A 22,577-nucleotide genomic window follows, 5' to 3' on the forward strand; every position below is an offset into this window, starting at 1 on the left:
AGTTTGACCGTCATGATACTTTCATAGTGTTCGGACTGCGAAAAGACAGGCTGGAAGGGTCACAGCGCGTTACCCCGTTTTATATCGGACCGTGAAACGTGGACATGGCGCCCGGTTTGGTGAACCCACTCCGCGCACCGACCGGAGCCCGTCGGGCTCGTCCAGGTCCTCGGCGGCCCGTGGCTCCGGTTCAAGGGGGCCGTCTGTCTCTGATGAGATCCAGCTGTGGTGGGGCGACGCTTATTTGCATTGCTAAAGCGGATCGGCAGAACTGAAACGGGGACCGTTCTTTAGTAAGTGTGTGTGACGGTGTGTGTGTGTGTGTGTGTGTGTGAGAGAGAGAGAGAGAGAGAGAGATAACACTCCCCCCTTCTACTGGTCAATGCACTTTTGCTCCGGGTCGACGGGACCGCGCTGCTGCTTGTCGCCTGACGCGCTGGAACTGGGGGTGGGCGAGGGCGCCACATTTCACGCGTTTGGTCCCCCGAGGGTTCCCCGAGAGTTCCTGGAACTTTGGAATCGCTTGCAACGCTCCTGCACCGTGGGACCACGGGGATCCTTAAAGCGTGTCACCCGCGAGACGTGGCTCGAGTTCCTGGACGCGCGAGAGGTAAGGCAGGGATTTTCCACATTAAAGTCGAGTTATCACGGGCACCTAATGCACCGAGAACTTTCCTAGGCTCGTACACGGTGCTTGGTGGTGAAATTTAGAGGAATTACAACTTTTCCAAACGTGCCTCAATTTGTGTAATTGATAGATGCATTAACATGTATGCTACTATTCAAACCATGTGTAATAACATGATAGTGTGCAATAAAGTGTATTTGATGTGTTATAACAGCCAAACCTCTTGCCCCCACATAGTGACTGCGTAACGCTTCCTTCTGCAGAATGTTGACGGCTCTGTTACTTGCGCTGTGTTGCATCCACTCCGGAAGAGCGCAGGTAAGCATTAACCCGTATTTGCGTTCGCTTGACTTTGTCAGGCTGTCGCATTTTATTTACTGAATTCACTTGTGTTGACACTGTCGAAATCCACCTCTGTCCCCACAGACGTGCTCAGAGGGATTCACGTACGACAGGCGCTCCAGACAATGCATCGGTGTGTGTCGGTGACTTTAGATGCTGTGCATTCAAAAGCCGAGACCAGACTCTCGTGTTCCATGACACATGCCTTGCTCTTTTTTTTTTTTTTTAGATGTAGATGAATGCAGAACGCTGCCAGATGCTTGTCGGCTGGACATGCGTTGCGTCAATCAAAACGGGGGCTACTTGTGCATCCCTCGCAGTCTCTACAGTCAGTCCTACGCCAGACCCAACTCTCCACCATACCCCGAGCCGGTGTACCCAGTTCCTGACACATCAGTGGGCTTCGCAGAACAGTTCCGCCAAGAGCCCGCCGGACCGGTGGCACCCAGCTATCCCATCGTGAGCCGCTCAGCACCCTGCCTCCTGGGATACGCGCTTGGAGAAGACGGTACTTGTGTTGGTAAGAACTTTCTGTCCGTTCTTTGTTTGGTAAGTTCTCAACAACACCATACAGAGGATCCAGCAGGTTCTTGTTTGCTATCCTCCTAGGAGCATAACATTCTGGTACGTGAGCCAGGAGGAACAGTCTTATTCGGGGGCCTTTGTGTGGAACCCAGTACGACTCCCAAGACTCCTGCAGAGTTTAGTGATGATTCCTCTCAGAATCCCATCATTGAAATATCCACCATATTATTAAACTCTGCTTTTGCATGAACAAGTTTAGAATTGTAAGACGTTGGCATCATCTTGTCATCTCGTGCACTTGAGATTCAAGTGCCTTTTTTGGGCAAAAGGCAACCCAAGCAGACTGAAATGAAGCTCTGTAATTTGGTCGTACCCGTGGTGGTACTGAGGCTGTGGGCCAGGGTGACTGTTCGAACACTCGTGCAGAGGGCCTCACGGCTCTTTGGTATCCGCGCCAAAAATGTTGCAGTGCTTCTTCAAATGCCAAAGAAAATACCCAGACTGTTCCCGAGAGACGTGTGTGTGATTGTGGCCTGATAGCTGTACGCTTATCTTGCTAACCTCGTAATGATCCTTGCTGCATATATGGCCTGCTGTCGTTTATGGGGGGTGGCTAATTGGATTTCAGATTCAATTATGGATTGATGCCAGTTTCCCATGTGAAGACCGAGGGGCAGAATCCAATTTCCAGACCTGCTATATTTTCTATAATGGGCATTTTCATTAAGTGAACATACATTATCCCTAATAGGTTATAATTATTTTAATTTTGTCAAAATAATGTACATTCCTGTATTATGTGGAAAATCTATGTAATATTTCACTGTGTATTGAACTTGGCCTTGAACAGTTATCTCTTTGTGAAGAGGCACGGCTTCCCCACATCTTACTTTTAAGCCTTGTTTGGTTAAACCGCAAAGCTTGAAAAACCCAAGCTGCTATTTCAGCATCTCTGGTGCCCACGGCCAGCTATGAGCTCATTTGTTGCCAAATGAGAGCCTTGTCAGCAGCAGAGAGGAATTCCTTCCATGGTGGGAGAGCTGGACCTATTGAAGAGTGGCTGTGGCAAGCCGACAGGCTACCGGGTGGTGAACTGAGGTCCCAGAACATGACATCCTATCTCATCAATCACTCACCTGCCAGGGGCTGGTTTGTTAACAGACCCAGCCCTGTATTCTTAATGTCAACATTGCACTCTATGCTTTTTCAGTGCATTGTGTACCGTGACATCGTCTGTTATTTTATGTCAAAAATCAAGAAAGATTTACATTGGAATTTATATATGCATTTATTTACGGTCAGGGAAGACATTATTTGAACCCCTGCTGACAACGTGAGACAGAACAGTAAGTAAAACTAATGATTTCTTTGTCAGTGGTCAAACTGACAAAGCAAAATCAGACAGTATCTTGCTCAGTGGCAACTTGACTGATCGGGATTCGAACCAGCAACCTTCTGATTATGGGGGCGATTCCTTAACCGCTAGGGGCAGTGGGGCAGGGGTAGTAATCAGAAGGTTGCTGGTTCAAATCCCGATCCGCAAAGGTGCCACTGAGGTGCCCTGAGCAAAGCACACACTGCTCCCCGGGCGCCTGTCATGGCTGCCGACTGTTCACTAAGGGTGATGGGTTAAATGCAGAGGACAAATTTCACTGTGTGAACCGTGTGCTGTGCTGCTGTGTATCACATGTGACAATCACTTCACTTTAACTTTAAGGCCACCACTGCCCATTCCTTCATTATTTTAGCTGTGTGCTTAGTGTCATTGTCTTATTTGAAGGTCTGAGTTGCTGAGCACTCTGGAGAAGGTTTTCGTCCAGGATATCACTGTACTTGCCCACATTCATCTTTTCCTCAATTGCAATCAGTCGTCCTGTCTCTGAAGCTGCAAAACACCCCCACAGTATGCACTGTTGGGACTGTATAGGACAGGTGATGATACCGCTTAGAACATTTTTGCCTTGCTTCTGTCTTGGTCTCATCAGATCAGAGAATCTTATTTCTCACCAACTTTCAGGTGTTTTTAGCAAACTCCATGCAGTCTTTCATGTTCTTTGCAGTAAGGAAAGGCTTCCGTCAGGCCACTCTGCCATAAAGCCCCTACTGGTGGAAGGTTGCAGTGATTGTCAACTTTTTACAACTTTCTCCTCTCACCAAGGCTCTTATCCCCGATAGCTCAGTTAGGCCAGATGGCCAGATCTGAAAAGGGTTCTGGTCGTCCCAAACATCTTCCATTTAAGTATTATGTAGGCCACTTTTAAGTGCAGCGGATTTTTTTGTAATGTTGGCCGGATCTGTACCTTGCCACAATTTTGTCTCTGAGCTCCTCAGGCAGTTCCTTGGACCTCATGGGTCTCATTTGCTCTGACATGCATTGTGAGCTGTAAGGTCTTATATAGATAGGTGTGTGGCTTTCCTGATCAAGTCCAATCAGTAGAATCAAACAGAGTTGGACTCAAATGAAGGTGTAGAACTATCTCAAGCATGATCGGAAGAAATGGACAGCACCCGAGTTAAAAAAAAATATATATACACACACACACACACACACACACACATATATATATGTATATGAGTATCACAGCAAAGGGTCTGAATACTTCGGACCATGTGATATTTCAGTTTTTCTTTGTTAATAAGTCTGCAAAAATGTCAACAATTCTGTGTTTTCCTGTCAATATGAGGTGCCGTGTGTATATTAATGAGAAAAAAATTAACTAAGGATTTTTTGCAAATGGCTGCAGTATAACAAAGAGTGACCATTTTAAGTGGGTCTGAAAACTTTTCGTAAACACACACACATACACACAAAGACACACTATTTTTCATAGTTTTTTTTCCCCAGTATTTATGATAACAACGCGTAATATTAATTATAAAAGTATATAAAAAAAGAAACACATATTAATCTGAGGTGTCTTAACTGCTAATTAACTGTTCACAGATGTTTCACTTAATATTTACTAAGCTTTTGTTAAATAAGTGCACTTGAATTCTGCCGGATTTCTCAATATCCTTCCATTCACTGACTTATGGCCGTCCACACAGAATTGAATTAAAGGGTCATACACTTCCTTTCCATTACGAAACAATGTGCCGCTTGTTTGTATAGTGTCTAATGGAACAAGTCACGTGAGCTTTTTTGATGACTGTCATTTTAGTGCTCATGTATTTCCTGATATAAGAGGTTGCTGTTTTCACAGACACCTCCTGGTATTGTGTCATTTCCAGTGTACGCGGTATTTGTGGTTTTATCTTTGTTGCCAGCTTGTCTGTACTCAATGCAAAATCATTTTCCCTCTGAGGAGCCCGTCCAGACGTGAATCAGCCTTCGCTGTTGCCAATTTATCAATCACGTTTGGCTGTAGCAGTTTCAAAATCTGTTTAGGGCACCCTCAGTGTTATGCAGACTATATCAGCCTACCATCCAGGCCAGAGAAAACCCATTAACCAGTTTGTTGAGCCTTTCTCTGTCCCACCTCTCAAACAAAATAATTGTAGCTGGAGATGGGTCAGGGCATATTTGTACAGAACATCTGTGATGTCCATCCTGCATAGTTTATACCTTCACAATCTCTGCATGCAATCCCTGGAGGTGCATCAGTGTGATCTTTCTATGGAGGTCAGGCACTCTCTTTTATGTCAACCTCACTCCACTCAGCAATAACAACCCTGTACTCCATTTCATTCCTGATGCACATCCAGAAATGTCCGTGCCATCAGTGAACTTCAGGTCCTGGGTGTCAGTTGTCACGGTGAGGAGGGAATGGAGAGAGCGATATAGAGAGGCATCACAGACATGCTGAGGAATTTCAGTTTATTATACAGTTTACTAGTTAAGACTTGGTCTTAAGACCGTTTTTTTGTGGTCTCTGCTCTATTTGGTCTCGGTCTTGTCTTGGTCTCAATGCTATTTGGTCTTGTCTTGGTCTCAAACATTGTGTTCGCGATGGGATGCGCATCCTCACAGAACAGAGTCATTATTTATTACGTCGCTAAATTCAAATACAACCAGTCACATGCATCTATTTTAAAAATGTAACATCATACACTGCCATTGCATCACAGTCCACACACATAATACACATCGCATCATAGCAAAGTCGGCAAAGAAATGCCTGGAAAGTTTTTTTTTTTTTTTTTAACCTGGCTCTATGCTGATTCTGTGGAACCACCTTGACTGAGACAGCTTGGACAACATTCCCTGCATTCCCTGAAACATCTGCGTTCACCAGGCATATGGAGATAAAGCACCAGGAAAAGAAAGATAACTAACTACAAGATCGTTGTGTAGCTCTGTGTTTCTTGTCATGAAACTATGAGGACAATCTCTGACATAGAATGTAATGTATGCACTCATAGTACAGTCATCTGTTCGGGGAGAGATGTTTTGTTTTTTTCATGCAGCTAAATACTACAGAGCCCCTTAAAAAATCCTATGTGCACAAGAAAGTGAAGTGATTGTCATTGTGAAACAGGCGCCTGTCATGGTACAATTTTCTGTACCATGGTCTGTGGGCACACGTTTTGGACTGTTATTTAGTATTTCTAAAGCTCATTGTATCTTCTTCTTTGCTTTAAGGCCATTTCCTCTGCACTTTGTGAACTTCCATCTATAACCATGCATTTTCCCCAAGTCTGTGTCGTCCTTCCATCTGCTGAGCCTGTTATCTTTCAGTATGTGCAGAAAATAATTCCAGCTGATTAGAATCCGTGTCTGTGTACAAGAGCATCAATAATGTCATTGAATGACATTCCTAAATGAAATCAAAAGTTCATTAGCTGAGGTTTCTCCATCATGAGGTGTGTATCTTTTTTTTTAGAGATGTAAGTGAATTTAGAGTAAATTTGTGTGGAGTTCATGGTACTTTAGGGGCTCCGTACACTACCCATTGGAAGTCTGTAGATCACTGAACCAGCACTGGGGTGGTAGTAGCCTAGTGGGTAACACACTCGCTTATGAACCAGAAGACCCAGGTTCGAATCCCACTTACCCGAGCAACACACTTAACCTTAAGTTGCTCCAGGGGGGGACTGTCCCTGTAACTACTGATTGTAAGTCGCTCTGGATAAGGCCGTCTGATAAATGCTGTAAATGTAAATGTCTTACTAATGTTAATTTGACAAATTTGCTAGAGGAACATTTGAGAGCCAAATGTCTATTGTCTTCAATTTAAAGGGATCATTACATAGCCATATTAATAACTTAGCTGAGACCCCTGTCCCTGGTACAAGAGACTTGATATGAACATCTTTCTGGTACATCCTGTCAGTTAACCATGATGAGGCCTGATAAAATGGTTATTGGAAAGGATTGCTGAGAATATTATTTTCCATCAGGCCACATAACTATGACAAATCTGGGAGATTTTAAATGAGAGACATACGAACAATATAATTGGAAATATAACATTCATTTGAATTTTAAAGACTAATGACACTAAACAGCAATGCCTTTTTTCTCTACAGTCGAGATGAGTAATGTGATGTCTATTCTATCCCTTGTCTGTTTTCAGTCCTGGTCTTGGTCTCGCCTTAGGGTGTCTTGGTCTCGTCCTTGGTACCCTCAAGTCTCGGCAGTGTCTTGGTCCCCTCTGGTCTCGGCAATGTCTTGGTGTCGGTTTAGGCAGTTTTGACTACAACACTACAGTTTACTAATTTCCAAGCCTTTTAATAAAGCTCACCTAAACAGCATGTGGAAAACTGGTGCACCTGAAGGAAATGTGCATGAACAGGCCAGGAAAAAGGCGTGCCTATCACTAGAAATGATTCCATTATTATTATCCAATTATCATTATCAAAATTATATCGGTTTGCTTTTATGATGCTTTTATACTGTGGTAAAAGTATGTCAGGCAATTTTATAGTGCTGCTTATTGTTCTGTTGCTTGTTCAGCCTGTCTTTACTAAAGGCTGACAGTTAACGGGAGCCTTTTTACAGCTGTCGATAATAGTCCTGACTATACAAGGAGTTGAACTGAAATGCTCCCAGGGACTGCAGTCCGTTTCAGCTCTATGGGGTCGTATTGTGGTGCACATGCAGGCCAGATGCTCCTCTGGCTGCCCCACCGTCCACTTTCAACCATAAAGTGCAAACAGGTGCTGGCCTGTGTTAATACTGGCTCCGATCCCCGATCTCAGCCTGCACTCAACACGCCCTCTGCAGTACAGCAAACCAACCGTTCAGTCTGAGGCTGGTCAGCTCCGGCCTCCGAAATCAGTCAGCATCACGCAGAACAGCTGCCTATTTAAACACAGCAAATGATCTGGATTTTACTGCGCCCCACCACCCTCCCCCTTTCCCCAGCACTGGGTGACTTCATGGTCTGAGAACCATAAACAGTGGTTAGGAATTGCATTTGTTTGATATCTACAAAAGGAAACACACTGATTATGCTCTGCAGGGGGAAATGAAATCTGTCGCTATCAGAGTTGATTCAAACTGAAAGAGGCGAGAAAGTGTTGGTCTGCATGGACTGCTGGGAGAAGGAGAATCACTACTCACTCTTAAAACCAGGATTTTCATGTTCATCAAACCCATTTTAATAAGCCAATTGAATATGTGGTGAGTGCACCTTGAACTGCTTTGATTGACAGCTAATCTTTAGTGTCACGCAAATTAGATTCCATTAGGCAACTTTCACACCCTTAGATTAACTTTTTATCATGATTCATTATGATTGGTTTCATCTCTTAACATGCTTTTGATTTCACTCCCATTGTAAGCCTTTTGGAACTAAAGGAAAATGCTGGATATTTAGCTTTTGTTCTCAATCCTCCTTCATTCTAGACATTGATGAATGTGAGACAAGTGCTCACCAGTGCAACCCCACCCAAGTGTGCTTCAACACAGATGGAGGCTACACCTGCTCATGCACTGAGGGCTACTGGCTAGTCGGAGGGCAATGTCAAGGTAGGACACATCCCTTTTCACATCTGAATTACTAGAACTACACTACTCACAATAAGTTAGGTATATTGTGAGAGACTTAGTGAATGTGATACATATGGTGTTTGTTTCAATACAGACATTTTTGGGATAGGGAGGCAATTGTATTGGAGTGATAAACACAAAATGAGGTGTGTCTTCCATGTAATGGTCTCATTGTGTACAGTTGTGCCTTATATTGGGGCCAATACTAAGAGACAACCTTTCTCAATGTGGCATCAATTTAAACATTCTGTGGGTATTAAAAGCTGGTCAGTAAGTTCATCATTAAACTAGCCATGAACACACGACATCACTCAACGGACAAGCAGCGTCACCTGACCATGACGCGCCTTTGGGTCATTGGCAGGCAGTAAGACGTTGTTCATGGACTTGGTGTGTCTCAAAGTGTCATCAGCAGACTTGCTTCAAGACACATAACTACTGGCAGAGTCCATGACAGACCCAGGAGTGGAGCCCCACGAGTGACAGACCGCAATGATGACCAGTACCTAAGGACCTATACACTCAGACATCGTTATGCAACTGGCACACAGCTGCAGGCCCGTTTACGAGATGCGAAGAGTACTAGGGTTTCCAGACAAACCATTTGCAACCTCCACCGCTTTGGCTTTAATGCCAGACGACCATTGAAGGTTACTCCACAGACACCAAGACACCAGCATGAATGTTTGAAGGGGGCACAAGACCATGTAACCTGCACAATGCAGAAGTGGTCCATTGTCCTGTTCGCCAGTCAGTGCAAAACAGATATGCTTATTGTACATTCAGTCACTGCACGTTCTTACCTCAGAAACATCATAGAACCCATCATCATCATCCCCCAATTCCACCAGCACACCACCAACTTTCTGTTCATGGATGATAATGCTCCACCACATCATGGCAGAATTGTCACAGCTTGACTTCAGGCAGTGGGAGTGCCTCAAATGCTACGGCCATCATTGTCCCCTGACCTGAACCCCATAGAGCACGTCTGGGACCAGTTGAAGCAAGGACTGAATGATCGTCTCCCACCTAAACTGGCAGAACTGCGTGTAGCACTTGTGGAAGAGTGGAACGCATTGTCTCAGAACAACATCATGAGGCAAAGTGAGGAGCATGAGACATCGCTGTCAAGCTGTCATTGCAGCCAATGGTGGAAACACCTGCTACTGACATTGTCAATTTTTGTTATTTGGGGCTATCTTTGTTATTATCTAAATTTTTGGGGTAATAAATATTAAACTAATGAAAATGGTGTTTCTTTTCATACATTATTAGTAATATCAAAACTTTTACTTATTTCAGTAAAATTCAGAGCAAAAAGGAAAAGCACTCATGTAAATAACAATATCCCTAACTTATTTTGAGTATTGTATTTTGATTTTAGTAAAAACCTGGCAGATGTATGTGCTTTCCTCTCCACTGTTGCTCATGATCTCATCCTGTATCCACAACCAGATATTGATGAGTGTCGCTATGGATACTGCCAGCAACTGTGTGCCAATATCCCGGGATCTTACTCCTGCTCCTGTAACCCAGGCTTCATTCTAAATCCTGACAGCAGGACGTGTCAAGGTCAGGACCAGTGTTCACCCTTAGTATCACCATCAGTTATTTATTTTTGTTTTGTGTGTTTTGAGACATACCGTATATAATTATTATAATTATTAACATCTTCTTGGCTAAGAGCAATATGAGTTATTTATTTATACTTATGCAATTGCTGAAAGTTAATTTGTTAATCTGGTGTATCTGTGTGTGTGTGTATGTATATACACACACATACATACACACACACAAAGTGTATTTATTTTACAAAAATGTTGTATTAGATTAGATCAAATTGCAAATTTCAACTTAAAAGCAATGATGAGTCTTAGAAGAAAAATATTTTTAGGTTTTCCATGTTTTTTTCTGTTTTAGACATAGATGAGTGTGAAGATGAACCATGTTCTCATGCCTGCTTCAACACCTATGGCTCCTACATGTGTAATTGTGATGAAGGCTTTGAGTTAGGGGCAGATGGAACAACCTGTAATGGTAAGGTCACCTCTGTTCTCTTGACATTTTTTTTTCTGTATCTATTACATGTGACCCTCCTCATTCATGCAGTAGGGGGCAGTGGTTGTGGGTGCTTTCAGCAGGTATAAATGTTATGTTTGTGTTTCCTTTCATTCTTTGTGCAGATTTGTGGCAGATTTTTCACCTTCATGCATACAATAATACAATCAGTAAATATTAATATCTGATATGATTTTTCCTTTTTGTAGACCTGGACGAGTGCAGCTTCTCAGATTTTCTGTGTCAGTACAGATGTGTAAACACTCCTGGCTCATTCTCCTGTGTCTGCCCACCAGGCTATTATATATTTGAGGATGGCAGAAGTTGTGAAGGTAACAGCCAGCATGCAAAATGTGTCTAAATGAATCATGAATATTACAGGTATAAGTTGCTATCTGAGAGAAAAAAAATGAAAAATTATTAATAGCATAACCGAAATGTAAATTATTTTGTCATTTTCCTTGATAATTTACTCTTGATGTGTGATGGTTTGTGTCCTGTTGATGCATTTGATGCTGATGGTGTTGACAGTGATGTTTAACCTGATCCTAATTGTTATGTGTTTGATTTCGAAGACCTCAATGAATGTGACACTGGTAACAACACGTGTACAACAGCACAAGTGTGTTTCAATTTCCAGGGAAGGTATAAATGCCTGGATCCATTAATATGTGAGGCACCTTACATTGAGTTCAGTGACAAGTGAGTTCCTTCTCTTCTGTGCAAAAAGCCCCTGTAAAGCACTAATTTAGCACTGCACCTCTACTGGTTACTGATGTGACTGAATGATGGAACGATGTCACTTCTTATAATGTCTGTCTTCATTCTCAGTCAGTGTATGTGCTCAGCTGAGAACCCAACCTGCAGGGATAGACCTTTTGCTATCCTCTACCGGCACATGGACCTGTCCTCGGGCCGCACTGTGCCCGCAGACATCTTCCAGATGCAGGCCACCACCCGATACCCGGGGGCCTTCTACATCTTCCAGATCAAATCGGGCAATGAGGGCAGAGAGTTTTATATGCGGGTGAGAGCTTGTGCATTTGAACATTGTTTTTACTAGCCTTTATTTACTGTCATCTCCATCAGGAGATATACTTGCGAGCAGGTCAGCAGAAAAAGATGTTGTGTGCATTAAGTGTAGTAGCCAGAAGGTGGAGCAATATTCATGTGTTTGAAGAGGATTAGTGAAATTCCCAGTCTAAGGACAACAAAATTGAGGAAATGTTCATACTGCATTTATCATTATGGGTGTTTTATTATAAATAATATTTGACAGCATGAAAGAGCATGTTTATTCTATGATTTCTGGTTTGACCCTACTTCCTCTGCATTACTTTTGAACTCATTGCTGGTTAAAGTATTCACTTCTGGTCGCCTACTGACTTATTTAAATTTTTGTCTGTTTTGTGACACAGCAAACCAGCAATCTCAGTGCCACGCTGGTTCTCTCACGACCTATCACGGGGCCCAGGGAGGTTGTCTTGGACCTTGAGATGGTCACAGTCAACAATGTCATCAACTTCCGGGGCAGCTCCATCATACGGCTTACAATATTCGTCTCAGAGCATCCCTTCTAAAGCCCTGGCTTCGACCTCTCACACTTCTCCTCTTTACCTTCCGGTGAACCTGTTTCCCCTCAGGCAGCTCGATCTACTTTTAATTTTTTTCAATTTTCTCCCTCTTTTTGGGAGGGGGTGCAGCTCAAGTCTTCCTCCCACTGGGCGCTGTATTATAAAGCTGCCTTTTCACAAGCACTTCATTGGCCATGCACAAGGGTATTTATGTTGACATAATTTTCATTTTTTGTTTATTTCTCACATTTTTGAGTCTTGTTGTCCAAATGTAATTGCTGATTATTTTTTATTCATGCTGACTCATGCCTTACTTTTAAATTAACTGTGATATTTTGTCATTAAGCAGGTTAGTGAACATGCTTAGTAGTGCCCTCTTAGTTAAACCTTACTGGGACTGCAAAAAGGCCATACCAGCTAGCATACAATATCTAGCCAGAGAGTTTATCTTCCTGTGACAGGAATTCTGAAGGGTGAGGAGTAAATTTGACCAACACAGTCATAGCAATTATAATACTTTTGTATTCTTCTTTTATGTATTTTGTTTTTGAGACCTTGTAAGAGAGCCTGGTCAATAAAATTAAAGTGTAATTGACCTGAACACAAATACTGGTCTAGTCTGGATGCACTATATATCTTTGTGACACTTGTCTCCTGTGACTACATGGATTAAATGTGATGGTTACTGGTAATTTAGTTCAAACCACAGGAAGAAAAATGCACTCACACCTATACTATTACTATACCAGTGCAGTAGTTATACATGTACAATACAAGTCCAAAATTTGAATGCACCTACTCTCTGTAGACTTAGGTGGATGCTATTTTGAAGAATTTTTTTTGTAGCAGGAGAAAGAGTCAACTCTTTTTTTTTTTTTTTATTGTGAGCATCATGTGAGTGAATGTTACAAAAGCGTTCCACATAAACCTTCATAAACCAACCATCCCTGTTGTTGAGAGAAGCTGGGAGTCTGAAATGCTGCAATCACAACAAAACTTCCCTGTTTTGGAGAAAAATTATTTTGTTATTACATAACCTTAGTTATGTAATAACATAACCTTGGTGTTCTCTGTCTTCAGTTTTGTCCTTTAATGTAATAAATGCAAGACTCATAATTGAGTAGGTGCATTCAAACTTTTAACTGGCAGCGTAATTATCATATCCCATAATACAACCCCATTATCAGAAGTCACCACCCATTTTGTTTTTCTATCTTTCTGATCAGCAGAAAAAAAATTCCAGTAAATTGTATCATACTTTACATGGATTACACGGAAACTTCAGTCTGCTGTGAATGATGGTTTGTTTATTTTATTCCAATGAGGAAGTACAGAAATATATTGAAAGCAAATGCTCACAATCAAAAAAGCTGAAGGACCAGCAACTGCTGTTGCCAGATATGTTGAGACAGGGATCCTGATCCTGAAAAACTTTCTGTTTTTCCAACCCTTTTGTTAACCAAATATGAATGATTAGGTTTGAAGTGGAACACTGACACAAATGTGTGTGTGTGTCTGTGTTTGTATCATATATAAATATATACATATGAAAACTGAAAAGAACATCACTGTTTAAGCTGCAAGTAGTTTCATTACAAAAAATAAGATGTCAAACATTTATCAAAGAATTTCCATATTTTCATAGCATTATTTGTATAGAGAAAGACACTGTTATCCTGTTGTTCTATGAGTAGAAGTACAATATAGTTTTCCATCTGTAGACTTTTGCTTGCAGGAGATCATTGTTGAAATTGGGAAAGACTAACCCCTGGTTCTTGTAGTACATCTCTAGAATTAGTTTTTCATAAATCAAATGAAATTATTAGCTTTTAGCTTTAATAATTATTATTTGTTTTACACTTTTAAATAGTTCCTTCCTGAAGAATTTCTGAGTTACTGTTCAATTCTGAACAGCCCTGCTTATTATATACAAATTATATACATCTATGATTTATAATTTACTTATACTCAACTTACAATATTTATTGAAAAGCTTGAGAAAGAGTATAGAAAAAGGCCAAGTCCTTTATCATAAAGAGAATTAGCTAATGGTAACCGGCGGGCGCTAGGACCCGACCGCGTATGGACGCCTTCGGTCAGTCTGCGTCAATGGACTCTTCTAAAGTGCTTTTCAGTTCACCTGCTCTCATTATCAGTGGGAAGAGTTCTCCGCGCCGGACAACGGGGCAGGTATTTACGTCACTGGATGAACTTCTTTTTTTTTTTGTTGCTACTACTATATGTTGACATAAAATTTATAGAATGTAGAAATTTGTGCAGATATGATGAAAAGTTAAACTCGTCATGAAATATAAAATGTCGCCTGGTCTGATATTACATTATTTGCTAACTCACCAATATTCAGTATAGCTATTTTTTTTTTTATGCTTACTGCAGTTTAGACTCCATGTAGCCTTCTGTCATGGCTGCAGAATGCATCAAAAAGTGCTGCAGTATTTTTCTATCCAAAGGCAAGCAACATGAGAGCCAAGGTGAGTGGTATTGGCATGAATGCCACGTTGTGGGAATGTGGTGTTATTTAAATTTATTTTTCGATTTTAGGGTCTGAAGTGGTGAAAGTCAATACAGTCCCTCCTGCAGCGGTAGTACAGAGGAAGTCAGTTGGAGTTTCGGAGGACTATCTCCTCTCTAAACTACCCCCTGATGGAAAAGAAGTACCTTTTGTCCTTCCAACCTTCAAGCCCTCCTACGTCCAGCCCCGGGCTGCCCAATACTCCAATTACCAGATAGGTTGGTGCCACAAAAATGTGTATTCCTTCCTTGGAAACAGATTTGGCAGTTATTGCTGCATTTATATCTCTGCAGACAGTAGAAACACACTATTCTTTGTAAAACCATTGATGGGCAGTCATCATCCATGAGAATATTAATAATTACTTGGTGTACATTCTTTTATTCTTCTTGTTTCACTGGTTACAAACTGACCAGACCTACTGCAGCCTTAAATAATGGAATGTCAGTGCTGATGTTAAATTGCTGTGTGCATATCCCAGGTTCAGCAAGGAGCATGTATGCTGACAGGAAAGCTGAGCTCTCGGGCACCAGCAGCATCGTGTACAACCCCGACACAATATTTCACACTGCTAACGTGCTGGGTCAAGCCTCGCCTGGCTCACAGCGGCAGATGAAAAGTAAAGTCCACGGTCTTAGTCCAGGTACGCCTGTTCCAAGGCATTCCAAACGCTGCCCTTTCAGTCACATGCAGCCTATTAAATGCACTACAAACATTTGCAAGGGCATCTAACAGTGGCATTCATGATAGTGTGCCTCATAGGTGCGCTGTTTAATTCTTTTCAAAGTTTTTTTTGTGACTCATAATGAATAACTTTTCTGCCAAGATTATCTGGCCTGTCAATGACTGTGACAAATCAGATCCCCCCCACGTCATAATTGCGTCTATAAAAATCATTGTGTCTATAAATTTCTTTAATGTGTCTTATGGCTGCTATTCATGTACAAGTAAAATATTTGCTGAATAAATATTATAGCTCCTAGTGGCTCTGGGCAATTGTCCGAGCTCAAAGGCCTGCCTGGTGTTTTCGCATTTGTTTATTTGATCTGGGGATGGTCAGATTTGTGAGATGAAGGGTGTGAGGTGATTTTACACCTCTGCTCTGTCCACTAGCTTGGGACTCGAAAAGCGGGAAACAGAGACTGAGCAACTCCATGTTGGACCTGTCCAGTCCTCAACATCCTCACCTCATCCAGGTGAGTTTACACACAACTCCACACAATGCCTTGATGACCAAAATATAGGAATACTCAAGCTCAGGCTCAAAGCTTTTTGCTATAAGGCAAAGTATCTGTATATTCCATGTAGCAATTTCATGCAGGTGTTTGTGCAACGCTGGGCGAGGCCACTTTGCATTTGCATTCCTTATGTCAATGTTTCTGAATCAGCTCGCTATCAATTACTCATTAATTATGAATGTTCGATAAGCCTTCATATTTTAAGTTCCACCCAGTGAATATTAAGTGCAGCAATGTTCTGTCCTGAAGACCTGAAAGCATCAAATCTTGTAACACTATAATTATGTTTTAGCCGCTGTGCCTTGTTTCTTGTTTAACGCATGGCCACTTTGTTTGCTCCTAGAGATACGACTCGATGTCCAGCGTTCCCAGTAGCTCATCCTCAATGAGGGATTCCACTGGAAGCAGCCGCAGCCTAGGTAACCTGTCCAAACAGAACATATTAACCCGTAAGCCTTCTCATCTCAACCTGACTTTCCCTCACACAAAGACACACATAGGCCTTTCTCCCAGCCCCCCTGGCAGAATGTAGTTTTATTTGTTGTTCATTTTTGCCCCCATGTCTCTCTGTGGCCTCACTTCATAGCTGCAGAAAATACTCTGACTGTGATCCCTGTCTATTGTGCAATAGTGATAGGGCAGATTGAGAGTAAGTCTTTCCAAATGCCTTCGGTCAGCCCCTGACAGTTCACACAGAGATGTTAAGAGCCAAACAGTGGCAAGCAAAGCTTTGCAAGCCATGGAATATGTGACAATGGGGCCTTTATAAGCAAAAGACCAGCTGTGTACCCTACAATCCCAGACATTCCCTACAATCTAGTTTTCGGAGTAAGAATGCCATTAGGGGAATTCTAATACAATACCTGCACATTACTTAACATGCATGTCCATGTCCAGAATCCATCACTCTGTCTGGGGACGAGAGAGACTGGGGGAAGCTGTGTGTGCGCCTGAGTTACCAGGAGGCCCTGGAGCAGGTGTGGATCACCTTAGAGCAGGTAGGGTTACAGCTTAGGTGGGTATATGCACGATGGACTGAAATACCCCTTTGTGTCAACCTCCCTGACACCTCAATGGAGCCACTGTCTGTTGGAATTCAGGGCCTGGGCTGTCATCACATCTCAGATCTGCTCTGCTTTCTTCCCTTTCTGCTTTCAGACTTTATTCACTTGAATGGATTTCTGTACTCTGGTTTTTGTGTCCCGGATTTGTTATTTTTAATTGTTTTAGTCATAGGCAGATGTTTGTTCTAAAGTATTGTTCTTACAGAAGGTAAAGTGTAACACAAAGCCATTTAAGCTAATGAAACTTGTTCATTTGGGGTTTCAGAAAAGAATGATAGAAACAGACTTGGGTTGGGTTAGCCCCTTAGGATAAGTATATCTTGTACTTTTGAGAGAACACAGGAAAACAAGCTACAAATAACTTCCCAGCCAACATTATCTTGATCATCATGACAGCTTATTTCAGAAGAAATCTCTCTTGTTTGTGCTGGTCTGAATTTGTTGGATGCACTTAGTGGTACAGCACAATTAAAATAATCTCCATTAATGTCTGAAATGCATAAAGCAATATCAATATCTTCATGTTGCAGTTAATTTTCTTCAACACATGAACCCAAATCAAGTGTCAATTTTGTCTTTTGTCAGTGTAAAGATATTCCAGTGGAAAGCTCAGAGCAACAGAGGGTTGGGATTAAAGGGACCATAACTCTGAATAGACCAGTTCAATTCAAGAGCACCATCAAAGAAGGCAGTCCAGTGAGTAGCAGCAGATCCTCCACAGTCGCCTGGTTAATGATCACTCACTATTCCAGCTGTCTTTCTTCTCAGGCATAACTATTCATGTTCACTCAATATCTAACTAAATGCACACATTGTAAAACAAGCTTTCCAGTTCTGTTGTCTCAATTAAAACCATCAATTGATATTATATTAATCAGTATGTTTGCCAGGTGAACTACTGTTACCTGCTGGAGCATAATGGGTGCCCCCTCCCTTAATTATCCAGCATAAGTTGTTAACTACTTAAACGCAAATACATTAGTTTCCAATTTGTGGCTGTTTGGACCAGTGCACATGTTTTTAATATAACTGACATACTTCTCGTGATTTGCTGGGTTTAAGTCATGCATGCACTACTCTAGTCTTCATGTGTTGCTCTTTCACCCTTCACAGGACATGGTGTTTATGGAAACCTTCGTCTTCGCACTGCAGCTGCACGCACTGCTTGACTCAGCACTGGTGCTGCGTCTGCAGACACATACGCCACGGAAACGCACAGTGGCCGACTGTGTGCTCTCCCTCCGTCATCTCAGCTCTGAAGAGAAAACGCATTGGCTGACTTTCCACCCTCCGTCCAAATCTCGAGTGAGTTTTTTTTTTTTTTTTTTCCAACCAAATCCGCTGCTTAAAACCTAGAAATAATTCAGTATTAACATTGTTTTTTAAAGGTGGGATGGATACGTTTTTTTTTGTAAATTATTAAAACCATTAAAATGGCCAAACCAATTTTGTAATTCCATTATCTATCACCGAAAGTGAAGAAATTCTTCCCTACTTGTTTGTTTAGTTATTGGTTATAATTAGTTATGATCATTAAGTAACTTTATTAACCAGTTATTAGTGAATGGGACTGCTTTCAGGGGTCATCTATGAATAGTGCTCCATATCAGATGGTATCTAAATTCTTTTTTTTTTTCCAAAAATATTTTAATGATTTTAAACAGGGATATAACAGGGTAAGCATGTAATGTTTCAATATACTGTAAATTTTAAATTCTTAATTTGGAAAAATGTATATATTGCATATTTTTAATAGATTGTCTGGAATGGGATGCTGGGAAAAGCACACAAATATAGGGATTCAATAATTAAAAAACCGGGCTCGATTAAACAAAAAGAAAAACATAATCACACATGAAACAAGGTAAGACATGAATGACCAAACAAGGACAGGACACGGCCAGGGTACATTTATACATGTGACCACAGGAACACACAATCAGGAACTTAGGAACACAAGACAAGGCGAAACATGAAATCCTGGAAATGTTCGGATCCCGAATACCCCAAAACAACAAAGGGCTACACAGTCGCCACCTTAATTTTTTTAAAATGCCTTCTGCAACCCCCCCACAAATGTTCTTTCTACAGGGAAAACTCATCAATGGGCTACAATATCCTAGGACCCGTCATGCTTGGCAGCATAACTGGGTCACTGAGCAGGATAGCTAGGGTGGAAATCTGCTGGAAAGTGTGGCGGGTGGGATGGAAAGGGCCACTGACCATTAAAATGCTAATCCTCTGTGTTTATGACACAGTTTTACCCTGACTTCCTTCCTATTACCATCCACCTTTCCAGCACAGACATTATACCAAAGATTCCTGCTTGAAAAATCTATCTCTGAAGGATAATGCAATGTCATTGTTTGATAATCTATTGTTTGGATACTCCCAAGTATACACATGTTAAGGGAAGCAATCAGGTTGCAGTAAGGAAGCTTACTATTTATGGACATTTGCCATAAGAAGGTTGACATCTTATAATCATCCAAGATCATTGTGGCTCATATGAGTCATGTTTGCCTTTGTAAAGCAGGATGCTAATGATATAAAAGCAAATACTAATATTGTTATAAGCTTCTCATACGGAATATTTTTTATTATTGCATTAACTGTCACTGAACTATCACAGACAAGGAAAAACTGATTTTTCACACTCTCAAACTAAAAAGTAGGACAACCAATTCAGGCTTTGAGAGTTTTTGCCAATAATGGGCTGACACCTTGGAAATGGTGCTTTTGAAGTCGAATAATCATTTTGTGGATAATCATCATTCAGCAAACAATTGTGCAGACATGTTGTTTACCAGGAAACTCTGACTTTATATTGATTATTGTTTGCCTAGAAGAAATTAAAGTAAACATTCGTTTTCGTGCATTATGCTTTATTAAACATTTTTCATGCCTCTGGCTTCAGTCCAGACCACATGTGTGCATTCTGTGCTCAAGAAAATCTTTCGACACAGCAATGAACAGATTTTTTTCCTTTCTATTCAGAAGTGCCATGCAGAGCTGAATCTGGCAACATGCTTCCAGCCAGTCAGTGGGAGGATACAGCTGCAGGTCATCTCTGCCCAAAACCTGCCCTCCTCATCCTCGCCTCTCAGCCAGAGTTGGTGCCACTTTCTTAACAAATGTGAAAAGGCTTTCAAGAGGCCTGTGTCTTGTGTGTCAGTTTAAATACATTTTAATCCAATGTTCCTGAGTCGTTAATAGTCTTTGTGTTTTTAGATTTCTTTGTCAAAGCAGAGATGTACTCCCTTGGCTTGTTGGTGGCTAAGATGAAGACGCGAGCCCTAAGGTACTCTGGGGGTCCTATGCAATGGGGGGAGACACTCCAGTTCCCCCTCCCCACCCAGGACACCACGTTCCACATCCTTGCCAAACTGTTCAGCCGATCTTCAGTACGGAGGAAACATTTCCTTGGTCAGGTGAGTGAATGCACATGCAGTCTTCCTAAGCTACAAAAGGGGGTATGAAATCTTCAATTATAACAAATTCACACTGGCACAACATGATTGTCCACCATTAAATCATTAATTTTTGGGTTTCCAAGTGTTCTGTGAACAATTTAAAATTTACTGAAACCCTTAATATCTCCATGTTCACAATTTACGTTCCTGCAGTCTTGGTTTAATCTAGTTACTAAATCACTGGATGGCTGTCCAAAGTGCAGATTCCAGAGTATTAATGGGCTAATGTAATTATCTAAATCAAAAAGATCTAAATTGACCTAACAGCTAGATTTTCTTTCAGACCAGAAGCACACTGCTATTTTACCTCTCCCTCACTCTGAACTCATTAGATGCACTTTGTACATTATGTAGCCGGTTTGGCGATGTTGCACATGTGCACTGTATGTCAGTATGCAACTTTGTTTAAAAATTACATTTAGCACATTGCGTTTAACGTGTATGTAGCTGAAATGGCAATAAAGCTCAACTTCAACTTGAACTTCAGATGACCATCAATTTATTGTATTCAGTCAGTAAGACCACATGAACTTGTCCATGCATTACAGTGTATTGTTAAGTGGCACTCATTGGTTGCCTGCATAAAGGCTCCTGCAAAGGCCTCAAATTTTCTGTCTGGCTCATTTTCTATTGCATAAAAGAAACTTCATTTAGATGGTCTGTCAAGATGATATATTTATGGTGAATAGTCCAACCTTGACATAGGCAAATACATATTTGGTGTGTTATGCAACTATTGTTATATTTAGTTTAATGTGTCCATAAATAGTTGTTCAACCTGATCACATGTATTGTGCTCTAATGTCCTTCATAGTCACACAGTAACATTCAGTTGGATCTTCCTTCCTTTATGTTCCTTCCTACCTTCCATATTCACTTGTATGTTAAAATTTAACAAATCATTTTTAGTGTCTCATGGGCTATCAAGTATTTTATACCTTATTGGTTGTTATTGAAACATCAAACACAGGTAGAAAATGACTTCTGGAGTAATTGATCGTTTCATTTGTGATCTCCTGCTATCTGTTATTATGAGTGCCACCATGCCTGCAGCTGACCTGTTAGAGTATATAGTTTCTGTAATGCCCAGGTTTGGAATGTAATGCCACTGTTTCAATAATTCATATCTTAACTTGGTTCACAGGTGCACTTGGGATTCAGCAGCCCATCACCTGAAGCTGCTGAGCAATGGCGGGAAACCATAGCACAGCCTGAGAAGGTGGTGGCTGCATGGCATAAGGTCACTGGCCCCTGAAGGGTTTTGAATGGGTATACTTTGGGTATATAACCATTAAGGATTTACAGGATATACCTACATACAATACAGTACTGTGACAGAACAGTGGCAGTGTACTTTGGTGCAAGTGGGATACATGCAGTTGTGCAGTGGGCTTTAGCAAGAGAACACACTGTATTTTAGATTCACCTCTGTCAGGTGTGCTGCTGTGAGATGTGTAATTTATGCTTAAATGAGGATTGTACAACCTGCTGGGGGGGTGAAAGCTCAACAACTGTCTCCCTGTACTATAGCGTAACATTAACAGTGCCATAGGCTAGATGAACTCTATAATTTATCTAGTAAGTTCTTCATTAGGAACATACACAACTAGACATTCTGTGAATGACTTGCTCTGCTGGGCATCTTTTCTAACAGATTTTGGCTTTCTTTGTGTCTCTGAATTAGACTTGTTCCTGTTAAAAAGTAAAAATGTTAACAGAATTGTAAAATTGATGTTTAGAAGATTGATATACATAGATTAAACTGCTGTTGTGTGTGATAGAAAAATACTTGTATATATGTTCTGTATGTATGTATGTTATTAAATGTTTTTCATATTTTAGACATTAAGGTTCTTTTACAGCCTTAGTTAACCTCATTGTCTATGTTCTAATTTGTAAAGTTAACAATTACATCCATGATATATGAAACAATATTTCACATTCTTGTTGGCCTCTGTCTTACTTTTTAGTGCTTGTCCATGTACAATTTCAAAAATTGTTTATGTTGGACAGGAACGCAAAATACTAAAGCACCAAGCCACCTAGTTATAAACATTGAAAAGAAAGGTGGCATGGAAACACCTAAAACATCAGTCTTTTTCCTTTGTCTGACCTTCAGGCTTTGTTTGTCAGGCAATAAATCACCAGAACTTCAGGAGCCTGTATATAACAAAACACTCCTGACCTGTTTTCACTTTTTGTGAA

At 41.2% G+C, this 22,577-nt stretch overlaps 2 protein-coding genes across 4 annotated transcripts; both read left to right on the forward strand.

Moving 5' to 3' along the window:
* Window positions 1-54: 54 nt before the first annotated feature.
* fbln5 (fibulin 5) lies at window positions 55-12,665 on the forward strand. Of its 3 annotated transcripts, none has more exons than XM_028997169.1 (11): window positions 55-610; window positions 892-946; window positions 1,055-1,103; window positions 1,200-1,490; window positions 8,286-8,408; window positions 9,888-10,004; window positions 10,353-10,469; window positions 10,787-10,822; window positions 11,066-11,192; window positions 11,322-11,517; window positions 11,909-12,665. In XM_028997169.1, exons 2-11 carry the CDS (start codon window positions 893-895, stop codon window positions 12,068-12,070), a joined length of 1,272 nt encoding a protein of 423 aa, XP_028853002.1. In that variant the 5' UTR covers window positions 55-610; window position 892; the 3' UTR covers window positions 12,071-12,665. The 3 variants fall into 3 exon arrangements, with proteins under 3 accessions (XP_028853002.1, XP_028852993.1, XP_028852985.1); XM_028997160.1 differs by having other exon boundaries at window positions 56-610; window positions 866-946; window positions 10,700-10,822; XM_028997152.1 differs by having other exon boundaries at window positions 56-610; window positions 10,700-10,822.
* A 1,525-nt stretch (window positions 12,666-14,190) lies between these two features.
* Window positions 14,191-22,213, forward strand: tc2n (tandem C2 domains, nuclear). The gene is made up of 12 exons (XM_028997138.1): window positions 14,191-14,254; window positions 14,462-14,556; window positions 14,627-14,815; window positions 15,079-15,240; window positions 15,711-15,793; window positions 16,179-16,254; window positions 16,733-16,833; window positions 17,485-17,595; window positions 18,013-18,204; window positions 19,897-20,011; window positions 20,131-20,330; window positions 21,517-22,213. The coding sequence occupies exons 2-12, from the start codon at window positions 14,487-14,489 to the stop codon at window positions 21,625-21,627; spliced, it is 1,410 nt and encodes a 469-aa protein (XP_028852971.1). The 5' UTR covers window positions 14,191-14,254; window positions 14,462-14,486; the 3' UTR covers window positions 21,628-22,213.
* The last annotated feature ends 364 nt before the right edge of the window (window positions 22,214-22,577 follow it).

The sequence above is a fragment of the Denticeps clupeoides genome, chromosome 1 (assembly GCF_900700375.1).
Source record: "Denticeps clupeoides chromosome 1, fDenClu1.1, whole genome shotgun sequence".
Lineage (NCBI taxonomy): Eukaryota > Metazoa > Chordata > Actinopteri > Clupeiformes > Denticipitidae > Denticeps > Denticeps clupeoides.

What these genes read in the sequence shown, in the direction of transcription:
- fbln5 (XM_028997160.1), top strand. Translation starts at nt 893, where the DNA reads ATGTTGACGGCTCTGTTACTTGCGCTGTGTTGCATCCACTCCGGAAGA. An exon ending in AGAAGACGGTACTTGTGTTG is followed by an intron (nt 1,491 to 8,285) that starts GTAAGAACTTTC and finishes CCTTCATTCTAG; the next exon opens with ACATTGATGAATGTGAGACA. An exon ending in TACATTGAGTTCAGTGACAA is followed by an intron (nt 11,193 to 11,321) that starts GTGAGTTCCTTC and finishes CTTCATTCTCAG; the next exon opens with TCAGTGTATGTGCTCAGCTG.
- tc2n (XM_028997138.1), top strand. Translation starts at nt 14,487, where the DNA reads ATGGCTGCAGAATGCATCAAAAAGTGCTGCAGTATTTTTCTATCCAAA. An exon ending in AGTCCACGGTCTTAGTCCAG is followed by an intron (nt 15,241 to 15,710) that starts GTACGCCTGTTC and finishes TCTGTCCACTAG; the next exon opens with CTTGGGACTCGAAAAGCGGG. An exon ending in ATCCTCGCCTCTCAGCCAGA is followed by an intron (nt 20,012 to 20,130) that starts GTTGGTGCCACT and finishes TTGTGTTTTTAG; the next exon opens with ATTTCTTTGTCAAAGCAGAG.